General features: G+C 45.4%; 1 protein-coding gene across 1 annotated transcript; it reads left to right on the forward strand.

Annotated features, from left to right (window-relative positions):
• The first annotated feature begins 9,569 nt into the window (after positions 1-9,569).
• Positions 9,570-10,343, forward strand: LOC125384128. Its single transcript, XM_048402558.1, has one exon. It carries the CDS (start codon positions 9,570-9,572, stop codon positions 10,341-10,343), a length of 774 nt encoding a protein of 257 aa, XP_048258515.1.
• Positions 10,344-19,111: the final 8,768 nt, after the last annotated feature.

Here is a 19,111-nt window from a genome sequence, read left to right on the forward strand (position 1 = left end):
ACCTGAACATCAACCTTCATCTACCTGAATACCCACCTTTATCCACCTGGATACCCACCTTCATCTACCTGAATACCCACCTTCATCTACCTGAATACCCAACTCCATCTACCTGAATACCCACCTTCATCTACCTGAACACCCATCTTCATCTGCCTGAATGCCCACCTTCATCTACCTGAACACCAACCTTCATCTACCTGAATACCCATCTTCATCTACCTGAATACCCACCTTCATCTACCTGAATACCCTCCTTCATCTACCTGAATACCCACCTTCATCTACCTGAATACCCTACTTCATCTACCTGAATACCCACCTTCATCTACCTGAATGCCCACCTTCATCTACCTGAATACCCACCTCGATCTACCTGAATACCCACCTTCATCTACCTGAATACCAACCTTCATCTTCCTGAATTCCCACCTTCATCTACCTGAATACACACCTTGATCTACCTTTGGTTTGCCCATTGCTTCACACTACCGTCCTTCTCGGTACATTGTGTTGAATACAATACAAATTAAGCTTCTCTCTCGGGCTCAGGTTGAGCGGCAATTTTCGCAGTTATTGTTAACGTTGTCAATGCTTTTTAGAGCATGTCTGACTCTGGCCAATGGTCATGACCTTTCTGACCAATCATCATGACCTTTCTGGCCAATAACCATGACCTTTCTGGCTAGTGAAAGACCTTTCTGGCCAGTGACCATGACCTTCCTGGCTAGTGAAAAATACCTTCATGGCCAGTGATCATGACCTGTCTGGCTAATGAAAAAGACCTTTCTGGCCAATGACCATGACCTTCCTGGCTAATGAAAAAGACCTTCACGGCCAGTGATCATGACCTTTCTGGCCAATGACCATGACCTCTCTGGTAAGTGAAAAATACCTTGCTGACCAATGGCCACTACCTTTCTGGCCAATGACCATGACCTTTCTGGCCAATGACCACTACCTTTCTGGCCAATGACCAATACCTTTCTGGCCAATGACCACTACCTTTCTGGCCAATGACCACTTCCTTTCTGGCCAATGACCATGACCTTTCTAGCCAATGACCACTACCTTTCTAGCCAGTGACCATGACCTTTCTGACCAATGACCATGACCTCTCTGGTAAGTGAAAAATACCTTGCTGGCCAATGACCACTACCTTTCTGGCCAATGACCATGACCTTTCTGGCCAATGACCACTACCTTTCTGGCCAATGACCACTACCTTTCTGGTCAATGACCACTACCTTTCTGGCCAATGACCACTACCTTTCTGGCCAATGACCATGACCTTTCTGGCCAATGACCACTACCTTTCTGGCCAATGACCATGACCTTTCTGGCCAATGACCACTTCCTTTCTGGCCAATCATCATGACCTTTCTGGCCAATGACCACTACCTTTCTGGCCAATGACCATGACCTTTCTGGCCAATGACCACTACCTTTCTGGCCAATGACCATGACCTTTCTGGACAATGACCACTACCTTTCTGGACAATGACCATGACCTTTCTGGACAATGACCATGACCTTTCTGGACAATGACCACTACCTTTCTGGCCAATGACCATGACCTTTCTGGCCAATGACCACTACCTTTCTGGCCAATGACCACTACCTTTCTGGCCAATGACCACTACCTTTCTGGCCAATGACCATGACCTTTCTGGCCAATGACCACTACCTGTCTGGCCAATGACCACTTCCTTTCTGGCCAATGACCACTTCTTTTCTGGCCAATGACCATGACCTTTCTGGTTAGTGGAAAAGTCCTTTCTGGCCAATGACCATGACCTTTCTGGCCAATGATCATGACCTTTCTGGCGAGTGACTATGACCTTTCTGATTGGTGAATTCTATAAATTCAATAAAGTACTTGTGAAAAATTCCACGTATATTCTGTCCAATAGACGTAGTTGACAACATTCGGACCCACTAAGCTCATAACGCTAGGTCTTCAGCAACCCATGATTGCCACAAAATGCTTGTCGTAAGAGGCGACTAACGGGATCGGAAGGTCAGACTCGCTGACTTTGTTGATGCATGTCATCGTATCCCAATTGCGTGGATCGATGCCCAAGAATGCCAATAACTTGATTGTCTGGTAGAGACTCGATTATTTACAGACCGCCGTCATATAGTTGGAATATTGCTGAGTGCGCCGTTAAACAGCAAACGAACGAATATAATCACAAATGCCACGGTTGTGTTCTATCCAATGCTTGTTACCTAAGTGGTAAAATGGATTAGTCCCAATCATACCCCATCTCTCATACACCTCCTGAGAATATGACTTGTAATATATAAATGAAATGTCATTGGGTTGTTTGGGCTTTAATAGCCACATAAATAATTCAGCAACGTTATAAATTAATATCGTGCACACTTTGTTACTGAGTATTGTTTTTATGATAATAGGTTACAATAGTCATGACAAAACAAATAAACTTAATTAACTCAATTTGTAATGTAACCATGTGTCAGTATTGCACTTTTGGTAGAATCACCCAATCTTGTTCTTGCTATAGTGGAGTGTTGAAAGTATACCTGGGGCGTACCTATCTGTGATGTAACAAAGTCAACTTTCTGCAAACCTGTTTGTAACAAATTCAGATATCTCTGACGAAATAGGCACAATTTCGTAAAAAAGAAACATGTAAATTGAGAAAACTCAGTATTCTTGTAAGAAGCCGAGGTGAAAACTTACAAATGTAAGTTGTTTTCGTGATGAAATAGTTCATTAGTTAAATGTATACGGGTAGAAAATAAAATAAAATATGACCCTACTGGATCTGACCAGATCAATTATTTTACCAATTAACTTCAAACGTCTTTATTTATTTGATCTTAATTAAACAAAGGATTGAGTCTAGTAAGACTGTCCATTACCACAACAGGTAAATCTCATATCTTTTGACAAGCCATCTCTTCCCACTGGGGGAGGTCGGGTAGCCTAGAGGTTACGATTCCCGACATGGGTACAATGTGTGAAGCCCATTTCTGGTATCCACAGCCGTGATATTGCTGACCTTGCCACAAATCACTATACTATCTGGAGTTACCCCCCTTGCACTGATACCTTCTCGCAACGTATCACGATTGTCGGTAATGGAAATTTAGGACAGATAATTCTACATCGACATACAAAACTACTGAGCATGTTCGTATGAGGCAATGAAGTAGTCAGGGGCAGGTTTAGAGTACGACACAGTTCAGCTGGGAGTATGGTCACTGTAAGAGCTGGGAGTATGGTCACTGTAAGAGCTGGGAGTATGGTCACTGTAAGAGCTGGGAGTATGGTCACTGTAAGAGCTGGGAGTATGGTCACTGTAAGAGCTGGGAGTATGGTCAATGTTAAGAGCTGGGAGTATGGTCAATGTTAAGAGCTCGGAGTTTTGTCAATGTTAGGAGCTGGGAGTATGGTCACTGTAAGAGCTGGGAGTATGGTCACTGTAAGAGCTGGGAGTATGGTCACTGTAAGAGCTGGGAGTATGGTCAATGTTATGAGCTGGGAGTATGGTCAATGTTAAGAACTGTGAGTATGGTCAATGTTATGTGCTGGGAGTATGGTCAATGTTAAGAGCTGGGAGTATGGTCACTGTAAGAGCTGGGAGTATGGTCACTGTAAGAGCTGGGAGTATGGTCACTGTAAGAGCTGGGAGTATGGTCAATGTTATGAGCTGGGAGTTTTGTCAATGTTATGAGCTGGGAGTATGGTCACTTTAAGAGCTGGGAGTATGGTCAATGTTATGAGCTGGGAGTATGGTCACTGTAAGAGCTGGGAGTAGGGTCAATGTTAAGAGCTGGAAGTATGGTCAATGTTAAGAGCTGGGAGTATCATCAATGTTAAGAGCTGGGAGTATGGTCAATGTTATGAGCTGGGAGTATGGTCACTGTAAGAGCTGGGAGTATGGTCAATGTTAAGAGCTGGGAGTATGGTCAATGTTAAGAGCTGGGAGTATCATCAATGTTAAGAGCTGGGAGTATGGTCAATGTTATGAGCTGGGAGTAAGGTCAATGTTAAGAGCTGGGAGTATGGTCAATGTTAAGAGCTGGGAGAATGGTCAATGTTAAGAGTTGGGAGTATGGTCAATGTTATGAGCTGGGAGTACGACACAGTTCAGCTGGGAGTATGGTCAATGTTAAGAGCTGGGAGTATGGTCAATGTTCAGAGCTGGGAGTATGGTCAATGTTAAGAGCTGTGAGTATGGTCAATGTTATGAGCTGTGAGTACGACACAGTTCAGCTGGGAGTATGGTCAATGTTAAGAGCTGGGAGTATGGTCAATGTTATGAGCTGGGAGTATGGTCACTGTAAGAGCTGGGAGTATGGTCAATGTTAAGAGCTGGAAGTATGGTCAATGTTATGAGCTGGGAGTATGGTCAATGTTAAGAGCTGGGAGTATGGTCAATGTTAAGAGCTGGGAGTATGGTCAATGTTAAGAGCTGGGAGTATGGTCACTGTAAGAGCTGGGAGTATGGTCAATGTTATGAGCTGGGAGTATGGTCACTGTAAGAGCTGGGAGTATGGTAAATGTTAAGAGCTGGAAGTATGGTCAATGTTATGAGCTGGGAGTATGGTCAATGTTAAGAGCTGGGAGTATGGTCAATGTTAAGAGCTGGGAGTATGGTCAATGTTAAGAGTTGGGAGTATGGTCAATGTTATGAGCTGGGAGTACGACACAGTTCAGCTGGGTGTATGGTCAATGTTATGAGCTGGGAGTATGGTCAATGTTAAGAGCTGGGAGTATGGTCAATGTTAAGAGTTGGGAGTATGGTCAATGTTAAGAGCTCGGTGTTTTGTCAATGTTCAGAGCTGGGAGTACGACACAGTTCAGCTGGGAGTATGGTCACTGTAAGAGCTGGGAGTATGGTCACTGTAAGAGCTGGGAGTATGGTCAATGTTAAGAGCTGGGAGTATGGTCACTGTAAGAGCTGGGAGTATGGTCACTGTAAGAGATGGGACAATGGTCACTGTAAGAGCTGGGAGTATGGTCAATGTTATGAGCTGGGAGTTTTGTCAATGTTATGAGCTGGGAGTATGGTCACTTTAAGAGCTGGGAGTATGGTCAATGTTATGAGCTGGGAGTATGGTCACTGTAAGAGCTGGGAGTATGGTCAATGTTAAGAGCTGGGAGCATGGTCAATGTTATGAGCTGGGAGTTTTGTCAATGTTTTGAGCTGGGAGTATGGTCACTTTAAGAGCTGGGAGTATGGTCAATGTTATGAGCTGGGAGTATGGTCACTGTAAGAGCTGGGAGTATGGTCAATGTTAAGAGCTGGGAGCATGGTCAATGTTATGAGCTGGGAGTTTTGTCAATGTTTTGAGCTGGGAGTATGGTCACTTTAAGAGCTGGGAGTATGGTCAATGTTATGAGCTGGGAGTATGGTCAATGTTATGAGTTGGGAGTATGGGCAATGTTATGAGCTTCGGAGTATGGTCAATGTTAAGAGCTGCGAGTATGGTCAATGTTAAGAGCTGGGAGTATGGTCAATGTTAAGAGCTGGGAGTATGGTCAATGTTAAGAGCTGGGAGTATCATCAATGTTAAGAGCTGGGAGTATGGTCAATGTTAAGAGCTGGGAGTATGGTCAATGTTAAGAGTTGGGAGTATGGTCAATGTTATGAGCTGGGAGTACGACACAGTTCAGCTGGGTGTATTGTCAATGTTATGAGCTGGGAGTATGGTCAATGTTATGAGCTGGGAGTATGGTCAATGTTAAGAGTTGGGAGTATGGTCAATGTTAAGAGCTCGGTGTTTTGTCAATGTTATGAGCTGGGAGTACGACACAGTTCAGCTGGGAGTATGGTCACTGTAAGAGCTGGGAGTATGGTCAATGTTAAGAGCTGGGAGTATGGTCACTGTAAGAGCTGGGAGTATGGTCACTGTAAGAGCTGGGAGTATGGTCACTGTAAGAGATGGGAGTATGGTCACTGTAAGAGCTGGGAGTATGGTCAATGTTATGAGCTGGGAGTTTTGTCAATGTTATGAGCTGGGAGTATGGTCACTTTAAGAGCTGGGAGTATGGTCAATGTTATGAGCTGGGAGTATGGTCACTGTTAAGAGCTGGGAGCATGGTCAATGTTAAGAGCTGGGAGTATGGTCAATGTTTTGAGCTGGGAGTATGGTCACTTTAAGAGCTGGGAGTATGGTCAATGTTATGAGCTGGGAGTATGGTCAATGTTATGAGTTGGGAGTATGGGCAATGTTATGAGCTGGGAGTATGGTCAATGTTAAGAGCTGCGAGTATGGTCAATGTTAAGAGCTGGGAGTATGGTCAATGTTAAGAGCTGGGAGTATGGTCAATGTTAAGAGCTGGGAGTATCATCAATGTTAAGAGCTGGGAGTATGGTCAATGTTATGAGCTGGGAGTAAGGTCAATGTTAAGAGCTGGGAGTATGGTCAATAATAAGAGTTGGGAGTATGGTCAATGTTATGAGCTGGGAGTACGACACAGTTCAGCTGGGAGTATGGTCAATGTTAAGAGCTGGGAGTATGGTCAATGTTCAGAGCTGGGAGTATGGTCAATGTTTAGAGCTGGGAGTATGGTCAATGTAAAGAGCTGGGAGTATGGTCAATGTTAAGAGCTGGGAGTATGGTCAATGTTAAGAGCTGGGAGTATGGTCAATGTTAAGAGCTGGGAGTATGGTCAATGTTTAGAGCTGGGAGTATGGTCAATGTAAAGAGCTGGGAGTATGGTCAATGTTAAGAGCTTGGAGTGTGGTCAATGTTAAGAGCTGGGAGTATGGTCACTGTAAGAGCTGGGAGTACGACACAGTTCAGCTGGGAGTGTGGTCAATGTTAAGAGCTGGGAGTATGGTCAGTGTTAAGAGCTGGGAGTATGGTCAATGTTAAGAGCTGGGAGTATGGTCAATGTAAAGAGCTGGGAGTATGGTCAATGTTATGAGCTGGGAGTATGGTCAATGTCAAGAGCTGGGGGTATGGTCAATGTTTAGAGCTGGGAGTATGGTCAATGTTAAGAGCTGGGAGTATGGTCAATGTTAAGAGCTGGGAGTATGTCAATGTTATGAGCTGAGAGTATGGCCAATGCTATGAGCTCAAATTTCAAACAAACGTCTTTCATATCAAACTTCACGTCAGTACCTCCGTCTCCTACTGGCCACACAATGGCTTCCAATACAGCAGGCAAAACGAGGCTCGATCCTACATTTAAGTATCAACCGTGGCTTCATGCGAAATTTAAACTTAAAAGGTCCAGCAGTTTCTGAGAAGATGTTGACAGAGGTTCGAGTGACGATGTCCTTTACGCGAACACTCACTAACCCTAGCGACCTGTGTAGATCCGGGGTAGAATAGGTCTTCAGCAACCTATGCTTGCCGTAAAAGACGACAAAGCTTGTTACAGTTACAGATGCTGGATGAACGCGTGACCTGGGATGTACATGGCAAGTACACCTGACTGCGTGTTCGACTCTCATGGACTTAACCACTGGTGTGCCTCATCCAGAGTCCAGCGTCCAGGTCACGGTGATGACGGAGGCTGAGGCGGGAGATGTACTTATTTACTCACTTCCTTAACTACTGCGATACAACTAGAAACGTACAAGATCCCCACAAGCCCATGGATGGGTCAGGACCTTTGAAGCGGTCGTAAAAGCACCGTTACTGCACTGCGCTGCGCTCCCTCAATGCACGTCGAAGGAAACTGCTTATTTCTAAACTACCATATATATTGTGTTATCTTTATTATGACATTATTTATAATCAGTTTCTTTCCCGAACAAGGGCGTTAAGAGTTAAGCAGGGTGTTTGAATACCGGCGAATATGGCTTATCTGAATATAGCATGACAAGAAACGGGCATTCCACTGCTGATTTATGCAGCTTGTTTGCTAATCACGGAGTGTACCCTGCCATTGGCGATATATTTCATCTTTGGGCGTGCACAGTTTTGCGAGTCTCTCTGTTTTATAGTTTATCATTTTTCTATAACCTTCGCATAATCAGCGTCTACTCCTGTGTTCCTTCGCACAATCGGCGTCTACTCGTGTGCATTTGGCAAGGAACGCTCCAATCCAAAAGTCGGAAAGTTATGGATGTTGACATCTTTCTGCATGCTTATTTCTTCATAAGTGAAGATCAGGTGTAGAATAGGTCTTCAGCAACCCATGCTTGCCGTCAAAGGCGACTATGCTTGTCGTAAGAGGCGACTAACGGGATCGGGTGGTCAGACTCGCTGACTTGGTTGAAGCATGTCATCGTATCCCAATTGCGTGGATCGATGCTTATGATGTCAATTACTCGATTGTCTGGTTCAAACTCGGATAATTTACAGACCGCCGTCATATAGCTGGAATATTGCTGAGTGCGGCGTTAAACAACAAACAAACAGAACATCTTATTTATCTACATCTATTTATTTCAGGAGTATCCGGATCCTCTTTCATCACGACGGTCGATTATGGGCTGACGACATTGGCCACAAACACCACCAACACTGCCGACTGTGTGTGTGACTGCAGCGCGTTTGTCGCCATGTTTAACCTGACCCATGAACAGCTTGAGATCGAGATTAAACGAATATACAGCAGACTCTTACTCAATAAAGAAAACATTTCCGCTACAGTCCGGAAGCGACGTCGAACAACAAACAAACAATAAACAAACAAACAAACCTTCATAAGGTGAACGCTAGGATGCAGAGAGCATATATATGTACCTGTAAGTCAACAAAAGTAATAAGATAACAAAATGTGGAAACTTAACAAGGGAAGACAACAGTAAACTGGCGCTGATCAGGAACTAAATTCTCACTGATTGGTATTAAGCAACGGACAAACGGTAGGCAGGGGCATTCAGCACTGATTGGTAATTGGCAGTGGACAATTGGAAGCCATCTGTTAATAACTTGTGTTTCACATAACAAAGAAGTTGACTTTGTGCATAAATGTATCTCTTATGTGTATAACTTCCAAATAACATTCAAAGACCAGGTGAGGTGAGGTGAAAGGGGGTTTAACGTCGCGTCCAAGATTATTGCACTTATATAGCGCCGTGCATGTACGTGTGTGTGTTTGTGTGGCTGCTTGTACTAGTCCGGACTGATGCCGATTTATAGTGCTAGCTCACTGAGATACCATGCCGCAGTTTAACATGAATATCCCACTCAGACACAGTATACTACCCTTAATGCCGAGCGCCAGACAAGGTAACAACACGTACCATCTTTTAACGTCTTTTGGTATGACGCGGCCGGGGATCGAACCCTGGACCTTCCGCTCTCCGGGCGGACGCTCTACCACAAGACCACGGAGGCGGTCCATTCAAAGGCTAAAAAGGGTCTTGCTTAGTACAAACTGTCAGCAACAAATGCATTGAGTCCTCCACTCACGACCAGCAGACAAAGTTCTCCACTCACGGCCAGTAGACAATGTCCTCTACTGATGACTAGCAGACAATGTCCTCTACTCATGACTAGCAGACAATGTCCTCTACTCTCAGCCAGCAGACAAGGTCCTCTTCTCTCAGCCAGCAGACAATGTCCTCTACTCACGGCCAGCAGACTCAGTCCTCTACTCATGGTGAGCAGACAATGTCCTCTACTCAATGCCAGCAGACAATGTCCTCTACTCAATGCCAGCAGACAATGTCCTCTACTCACGGCCAGCAGACAATGTCCTCTACTCGTGGCCAGCAGACAATGTCCTCTACTCACGGCCAGCAGACAAGGTCCTCTACTCACGGCCAGCAGACAATGTCCTCTACTCACGGCCAGTAGACAATGTCCTCTACACACGGCCAGTAGACAATGTCCTCTACTCCCAGCCAGCAGACAATGTCCTCTACTCACGGCCAGTAGACAATGTCCTCTACTCACGGCCAGCAGACAATGTCCTCTACTCATGGCCAGCAGACAATGTCCTCTACTCACGGCCAGCAGACAATGTCCTCTACTCACGGCCAGCAGACAATGTCCTCTACTCACGGCCAGTAGACAATGTCCTCTACTCACGGACAGCAGACAATGTCCTCTACTCGTGGCCAGCAGACAATGTCCTCTACTCCCAGCCAGCAGACAATGTCCTCTACTCACGGCCAGCAGACAATGTCCTCTACTCACGGCCAGTAGACAATGTCCTCTACTCACGGACAGCAGACAATGTCCTCTACTCGTGGCTAGCAGACAAGGTCCTCTACTCACGGCCAACAGACAATGTCCTCTACTCACGGCCAGCAGACAATGTCCTCTACTCACGGCCAGCAGACAATGTCCTCTACTCACGGCCAGTAGACAATGTCCTCTACTCCCAGCCAGCAGACAAGGTCCTCTCCAATGGCACAAGTCTCATCTTCCTATACACAAATACAGCTGAACACTAGCTTCATGATAGTGACCTGCCTCATGAAATGGCATCATCCTTGTGTTAAAACTCAAGAAGTACAAAACACATACAGTGTAACCCATACATATGTCTGCTGAAACGGATGGACTTGCGTCGCACTACCTGCACATAACGCTGTTCACCTGGCAGACTAGTGGTGCCTGTGGCCTGACTACCATCAGACAATTTGCTGCTGGCGAATGGTTGGGGATGAGGTGAAATGGGGTTTAACGTCGCGTCCAAGATTATTGCACTTACATAGCGACGTGCATGCACGTGTGTGTGTGGCAGCGTGTACCAGTCCGGACTAATGCCGATTTCATAGAGCTAGCCCACTGAAATACCACGCCACAGTTTAACACGAATACACCATTCAGACACAATATACTGACTCCGAGCCGACCAGTTCTTGTTTTAGCCCCTTAATGCCGCGCGTCAGACAGTGTAAAAACAAGTACCATCGTTTAACGTCTTTTGGTATGACGCGACCGGGGATCAAACCTTTCGCACTCCGGGGCGGACGCTTTACTACTGGACCACGGAGGCGATCTACGAATGTTTGGAGGGGTTTTATGGCATTGTCAGGGTTTTGTTCCCCCTGCGTCCGGTGTGTTCACCTGTGTAGGTTGAACATAATCGACACGCGCCATGGCAGACTGCGTTAATTCATTTGTCGCCGATGAACATTGGGAAACCATTTCACCTTCATTCTGCAACATGTACTCATTCGTGACGATATTCCAGAGAGAAAAATAATTTGTTATGGGCTTACAAGCTTGATGAAACGCTTAGAATGTTAACACAGAATATTAACACAGAATATCAACGGTGGAAAGCCTCCAGCATCTGTCGGAATCTCTTGGACTGGTTACAGCGAATGGCGAGCAGTTCTGAAGTGTCCGTAATTCCACGCATAACGAGTCCAGTGCCTGTCCATTACTGACTTGAAACCCCGTGTTTCCTGTGCTCCCCCTCTCCCTTGGGATCTCCACCCAGCGTCCGGCAGACAGATGTTCCGGACAATCAGCTCCAGATACGTCTGACCATTCCCGACATGACACTTGCCGCCCTGACCGGCAACACGTCACGGAGGAATGACCACGCGGCGTTGTAGTAGTAGCAGCAGCAGCAGTGGTGGTGGTGGCAGGAAGTAGTGGTAGGGTAGTAGTAGTAGCAGCAGTAGTAGTAGTAGTAGTAGTAGTAGTAGTAGTAGTAGTAGTTGTAGTAGTAGTTGTAGTTGATGTAGTAGTAGTAGTGGTTGTAGTTGTTGTAGTAGTAGTAGTAGTAGTAGTAGCAGCACCAGCAGTAGAAATGGTAGGAGTAGTAGTTGTAGTAGTAGTAGTGGTAGTTGTAACAGTAGTAGTAGTGGTGGTGGTAGTAGTAGTAGTAGTAGTAGTAGAAGTGGTGGTAGTATTGGTAGTAGAAGTAGTAGTAGTAGTACCAGTAGTAGTAGTAGTAGTAGTAGAAGTGGTGGTAGTATTGGTAGTAGAAGTAGTAGTAGTAGTACCAGTAGTAGTAGTAGTAGTAGTAGTAGTAGTAGTAGTAGTAGTAGTAGTAGCAGCAGCAGTGGTAGAAGAGGTGGTAGTTTGGTAGTAGAAGTGGTGGTAGTAGTGATAGTAGAAGTAGTAGTATACAGTATGACCCCCAGCGATCTTTCGTCCACAAGGGCACAAAATAAGGGACCCCGAGTCTCGAGTAGAATGTTTTATGTATTTACCATTGTAAGTATGAGATGTGTTTACCATTCTATGTATGAGGAGATTTGTTTCCATTCTCTGTATGAGGAGATGTGTTTTACATTGTATGAAGAGAGATGATGTATGAAATGTCCGCCCAACAGGGAAATTGTGGTGATGTCGCAATGTCATCTGTTTGTGACGTCATGAACAATATATCACCTCATATTATTTTTTTTTCAATACGTGACGTCATATCACTTCAACCGACCAATCAGCATTGGGAATTGCTGAAATGGCATGAGCAAATGTCGCAAAACAAAATGCATTTTTCTTTGGATTTTTGTTTAACGCCGCACTCAGCAATATTCCTGATATATGACAGCAGCCTGTCAATATTCAAAGATTGACATCACAAGCATCGATCCACGGTATTGGAATGCGGTGATTTGCAATCAACCAAGTCGCCGAGCCTCGCCACCCGATCGGGGGATTTAGTCGCTTGTGGCGACAAGCGTGGGATGTCATGGGATCCTATATTCTCACCCGGATTCCCCACGGGTCTGCTATATAATCTCTACAGCACATACTACCAGGAATCGCGGAAGGCCGGGGGTTCGATTCCAGGTCGCGTCATACCAAAAGACGTTAAAAGATGGTACTTGTTGTTACTCTGCCTGTCGTTGGGCATTGTGGGGCTAAAACAAGGACTGGGAGTCAGTATACTGTGTCTGAGTGGGGTATCCATGTTCAACAGAGGAATGGTCTCTCTCTCTCTCTCTCTCTCTCTCTCTCTCTCTCTCACACACACACACACACACACACGAACGCACGCACATACACACATGCACGCGCGCGCGCGCACACACACGCGCACACACACACACACACACACACACACACACACACACACACACACACACACACACACACACACACGTGCATGCAAGTGCAATAATCTTGAACGCGACGTTAACCCGTTGGATGCCGATTTTTTTTCTGACGCACATTTTCCTAAGATCTGAAAAGTGAAGGAATAAGGAAACAGGTATAAGGAAGGCCCTTTGTTAAATTCCCCATCGCTAATGGCCAACATCAGGTCAATATCGACTAACGAATATATAATTACTGGGTCCTGTCAAGCGTGTCTGCAAAATCTATCGGCGGTGTTTTCTGGACAAAGGAATTATAGACCGATTAGTGTTTCTTGCAAGTAAAATGTGTTTTACTAATACTATTCTTATGAGAAAGCCCAGACTAATTGATGTCATTAGCAGCGATATCGGTCACTCTACGTCAGGACAAAAGGTTGGGTGGATGCAAGCTTTCAATTTTTCAGTGAACACATTTAATTTTTCTCAATAGTTCGGACATAGCTATAAACCTGTGAGTGACAGTTTCGCGTCTATCAATTCTCCGAGCTCTGAGGAGCTGGGCCGACCACGTGACCACGCTGGGTGCATTGAGTGATCGATTGCTGTTGTTTTGTGCAATACTGATGTTCGCGTAAAGTGTTCTTTCATCCGATATTCACTACAATGAGTGTGTCAATGTTGGTTTAAGATGTATTGACAGTATTACAGCTCTTTCACGACGGTGTGTAATTAACCGAAAATTGATTTGGCAAACAAGTGGTCGAGAGCATGAACCAGCGAACCGTCTTGGTGCCTCCCGGCATTACGGGCATTACGGTGATGTTTTCAACGCATCATTCGAACATACAGTACACGGCGCAACATAGCGGTCCTGCTTACTGAAAGTAAAACGTTGACTGACTAAGAATCTGTACACACACTCACACACTCACACACACACACACACAAAGCACACACACACACAAAGCACACACACACACACAAAGCACACACACAAAAGCACACATAAACACACGAACGCACGCACACAAACACACACACACGCGAACGCACGCACATATAAACACACACACATGGCGCACGCACACATAAACACACACACACACACACACGAACGCACACATAAACATACACGAACACAAACGAACGAACGCACGCACACATGAACACAAACTCATACACACACACGCACACATAAACTCTGTCACACACACATACACATACACATGCACACACACACACGCACGCATAAACACAAAACACACCAAGAGACACACGCCCTTCCAGTACACTGTTGTTTTATTATTAACTGCGTAACGGTGCATGGAGGTATTCTGGATTGGACTCGATACATAAGGCCAGCGAGAAATCATATTAATTGGAAATAAACATCCCTTCGAAAGGAAAATTACTCCTAGTTTAAGAAAAACTTGTGTGTGAATGGTATTCGACATGGGTTGTTACCGAGCCAGCATGATCGTGAGAGCAATAGGTCTTCAAACGGGGTTTTTCGGTTTACTGGGTAAAAGTCATACGTCATTGTTAAATCTGCAGGTGATGAAGCAAGGCGGGTCATTTATCATTTGTTCGTTAGTTGGACAAAAGAGCATCAATTGAAAAACCATCAGTCAAGTGAGACACAGACTTAGTAGGCGTGGCGGAGAGATGGGGGGTGGAAGATCAGATGAACATGTCATTGATCTTAATATCTTACACCAGGATACACCACTTCCAACAGACCATCTACGGTCGCGTGCCTGACACAGGCCGTGACAACGTGTACACTTGTTCCTCTGTACAGTTTCATGGTGCACAGAAATATAGACATCATTTTAGGATCTTAGATTTTACGGTATTTAGCTAGGAACATACGCAGATCCAACCTTGGCTATGAATGGACAGGGAAGAGTAGGGTTTACATGCCAAGGTTCACGTTGAGGAAAAAACAAATCAGAGCCATGCATGGGACTCATTCGGATCAATGGATGTTGTATCCGAATCTGCCAAAAGAAATACAAGTGAATGTCTCGTCGACATTACGCTGAGATGTTCTAGCATGGCGGGGGTTATCTCTCGTGAAGAACATTATTTTATTTAAAACAAGTTACCTCTAGTTTCCCGTTCTCGGTCTTGACATGCATTAGTTCCTTGGGTTAAACCTCACGCACAACTCAATTATTGGATTTCCCATTAGTGAGTGAGTGAGTATGGTTTTACGCCGCTTTTAGCAATATTCCAGCAACATCACGGCGGGGGACACCAGAAATGGGCTTCACACATTGTACCCATGTCGGGAATCGAACCCGGATCTTCGGCGTGACGAGCGAACGCTTTAACCACCAGGCTACCCGACCGCCCCGATTTCCCATTAGGCTTTGGCGGTGTTAATAATAACATTGGTTACAATAAAATGATGATTGTGTTGGTGGCACTGATATTGATGATGACGACAACAACGATGATGGTGGTGATGGTGATGACGATGGTGGCACCGATATTGATGGTGATGATGATGATGATGATGATGATGACGACAACGATGGTTGTAACAAGTGATTCCTACTATCTTCCTGAACAGAGGAAATTGGCAACTTTAGGACTAACTGAGCATTCAGTGCATTCGATGAGGCAGATGATCACTGTCTGAGGCACAGCCTCTGTAAACAAATGGTCCAAAGTGTATGTGATTAAATAGACGATATCCGTCTTAACAGCAGCCGTAGATGAAATCCACTGGGTCTTCGGTAATTTGTCTGTTGAATTTCTTGATCCGCGACAAATTATCTTAAACTGGAACGGTGATGAGATTATATCAGCCCTTCCTCTGACAAACTAATTTGCAGACCGTCTCACTGAGGAACTATATAAAGGAAGGGGAGAAGACGTTTTAGTTTAAATCGGTTGACCGCAGCGGTTTATCACATCAGTCCGTGTGTCCAGTGAGTTCATCCCTGAAATCAGGGTCATTAAGGCACGAAGGCACTCCTGTCCCGGCCGCTGGAGACTAGACTCTCACTGTCACTCACGGGTCGGTGAACAAGAAGTCATTTGTCTCCAAGTGGTCTTCTACGTAATCTGACCCCAGTTAATCTGGACATGAATTATACTGAACCGCAAAAGAAACGTCACCATGGATAGATATATGAGAAATCTTATGTGTCCAAACACTGTAAACAAACTTTGAGACATATCAAAAAGATGAAACTTCGCAAAACTGATCATCAAGGTTGAAATTAATGATGACTGCTGTGCAACGTCAATACATGTAATGGATGAGGCGGTTGGTGAAGGCCATAGGCACTTGAGCCCACACTCTGAGGAACGCCTGACGCAGTTCAGCTGCAGTTGTCGGCCTTGGTCGGACGTCATTCAGTCGTCTTTGAATCTCGTCCCACAGATGCTCAATGGGATTTAAATCTGGACTGGGGGCAGGCCACTGCATGGTTCTGATGCCATTCTGCTGGAGAAAGTCTCTTGATGCTCTCGCAGTGTGGGCACGGGCGTTATCATGCTGAAACTGGTGGTTGCGGCGACGTGCCAAATGAGGTATGGGGTGTGGTCTCAAGACTTGATCAATGTACCGAGCTGCTGACACCATTGCTTCTCCCTGGACCGATGTTCTGGAAGACCACAGGGCCGACCCTCTGTGCAAGACCAATTCCACCCCACACCATGATGCTCGGGCCACCCCACGAGTCTCTCTCAACAACACAAACATCCGAATAAGGTTCCCCACGGCGTCCCTCTTTCTCTCTCTCTGCTATCTGCTGTTGAGATACAGTTACGGCTCTCGTATGAGGAGAGGACTCTTCTCCACTGCTGGTGGCGCCAATGCAGGTGCTGTGTTGCCCACTGAAGACGGTCCCGGCGATGACGTGGTGTCAGAATGGGTCCTCAGTGTGGCCTGTGACAGTGGTGGTGTCTGCTCGCCAATCGTCCGCAGCACTAACAAAGCGATCTTGAAGATGATGTTGCACAATCTGACGATCCTGACGTCGGGTGGTGACCCTGGGTCTTCCACTACGTTGTCGGTCATCTGTAGTGCTGGTGGTCTGGTACCGTTGCTAGAGCCTGTATATATGGTCCTCACGTGGAACTGAAATGCATTGGCTACTTGACGGGCGGTTTGTCCAGCTTGCAGTCGTCCAAGGCCTTGGTGTCGCTGATTTCTTGTCAATCTTTGGATGTGGTAGCAATTCAATAACGAATGAATGTTATCCGATCTGGGTGGATTTTTATAGGGCAAGAAATTTACACGGAACTCACGTGCATCGGGTTACCATGGCCGTTGCCGTGATGCGTTTGGGCGATCGGTTTTATTTTCATCTGCTTTGTTTTTTTGTCATCAAATTTCATTTTTCCGAACAAGGTAATGTTAAATATTTTAAAACTTCACAAAAATTACCAAGATATTTAAATGGCAACTTTTCATGCAATGTTACTTGTGGTGACGTTTCTAGCCTGATAACGAGGTTTCTAGGCTAACGGTGTCCGGATTAACCAGGGTCACCGTACATGATCATTTTGTATGTATTTTTTATTTTAGGTTGCGTCTTGAAGGGGGAGAGGTGGTGGTGGCGCGGGCGCATTTGTTTAGGGGGATGGCGGGTGGGGGTGGGGGGTGGAGGGTTCTCACGTCGTAAAAGTTAACTTTTGTTGCAAAATTAAAAGACGCCCACCCAAAATTAAAGAACCTGTACGTGTCGTAATGCGAGTAACACCTACGATCTGATTTTCTTGTATTTTGATCAACGTCGTGTACAAATAGTGGTCAGTGACGAGTCCACGAGATGCAGTGGCCATACCGCTGGCTAGTTTAAATTGTTCCTCTGGTCTAGACTACATTGCCCGAGAAACTAGTTGACAGAATAAAAAAATCAACATGGGTTATCATCAAGACAACTGTGTTATCACCTCGGTACACCACGTGGAGTCTTCTTCGGAGCAGCGTCCTTGTGGCCCTGAATGTACAGGTCAGTGACGCCTCGGTAGGGACCTGCAACACCTGTGTACACGGGGCTACATGTTGATCCACAACAACTACTACTACTACTACTACTACTACTACTAGCACTACTACTACTACTACTACTACTACTACTAGCACTACTACTACTACTACTACTAGCACTACTACTACTACTACTACTAGCACTACCTCTACTACTACTAGCACTACTACTACTACTACTACTACTACCTCTACTACTACTACTACTACTACTAGCACTACTACTACTACTACTAGCACTACTACTACTACTACTTCTACTAGCACTACCTCTACTACTACTACTACTTCTACAACTACGACTCCTTATGCTGCTACTACAACTATTACTTCGTTTACTAATTCTATGACTACAGCTACTACTACGACTACAACTACTGCTACTGCAACTACTACTGCTACTACAACTACTACTGCTGCTGCTACTACGACTTCTACTACTACCACTACGATTACTTCTTCTACCCTTACGACTACTACTTCTACCACTACGACTGCTACTACCACTGTTGTTGTTACGACTACTACTACTACTACTACCACTATTTCTGCTACTACTGCTACAATCACCTCAATGACGAGGACAACTACTACTGCTGTTGCTACGACTACTACTATTGCTGCTACTGCTACTACAACTACGACGAATACTACGAATACTGCTACTACTACTTCTACCACTACTACTGCCACTGCTGCTAATGCTACTACTACTTCTTCTACCACCGGCACTGCCACCCCACCACCACTACTACGGCTGCTGATACTACTACCAGTGATAGTGCTACTATTATTGCTACGGCTGATACAACACATGACTCGTGTCTTTTGTACACGCTGACTGTACGAGCGGGTATACCAACAGCCAGTTCAACATTGAATCCCACGTAGTTTGCGTAACACAATGCTTTCTCCCACACAGAAAGTCTCCAAAGGGAGATAAACTTACGACAAATTAACCGGACTGGGTTACCGCTATGAAAGGCTGTAAATGAGACGTGGGCACGCGCTGACGGCGTCCCATTCATCCCAACACATGTTGGCCTCGTGCGACCTTCAACAACGCTATAGAAGCTGACTGCACTATCTCAAGATGGCGGATCGGTTGCGCGTTGACGTGACAATGTCTCTTGTACCGAATGTTGTCTTCATGTAGACTAAAGTCTACCACTTACCGGACAGTGGGCGGTGAAGACTGCCCACC

Source organism: Haliotis rufescens, unplaced genomic scaffold (assembly GCF_023055435.1).
Source record: "Haliotis rufescens isolate VD_foot unplaced genomic scaffold, xgHalRufe1.0.p SCAF_27, whole genome shotgun sequence".
NCBI lineage: Eukaryota > Metazoa > Mollusca > Gastropoda > Lepetellida > Haliotidae > Haliotis > Haliotis rufescens.

What these genes read in the sequence shown, in the direction of transcription:
- LOC125384128 (XM_048402558.1), top strand. Translation starts at nt 9,570, where the DNA reads ATGCCAGCAGACAATGTCCTCTACTCAATGCCAGCAGACAATGTCCTC.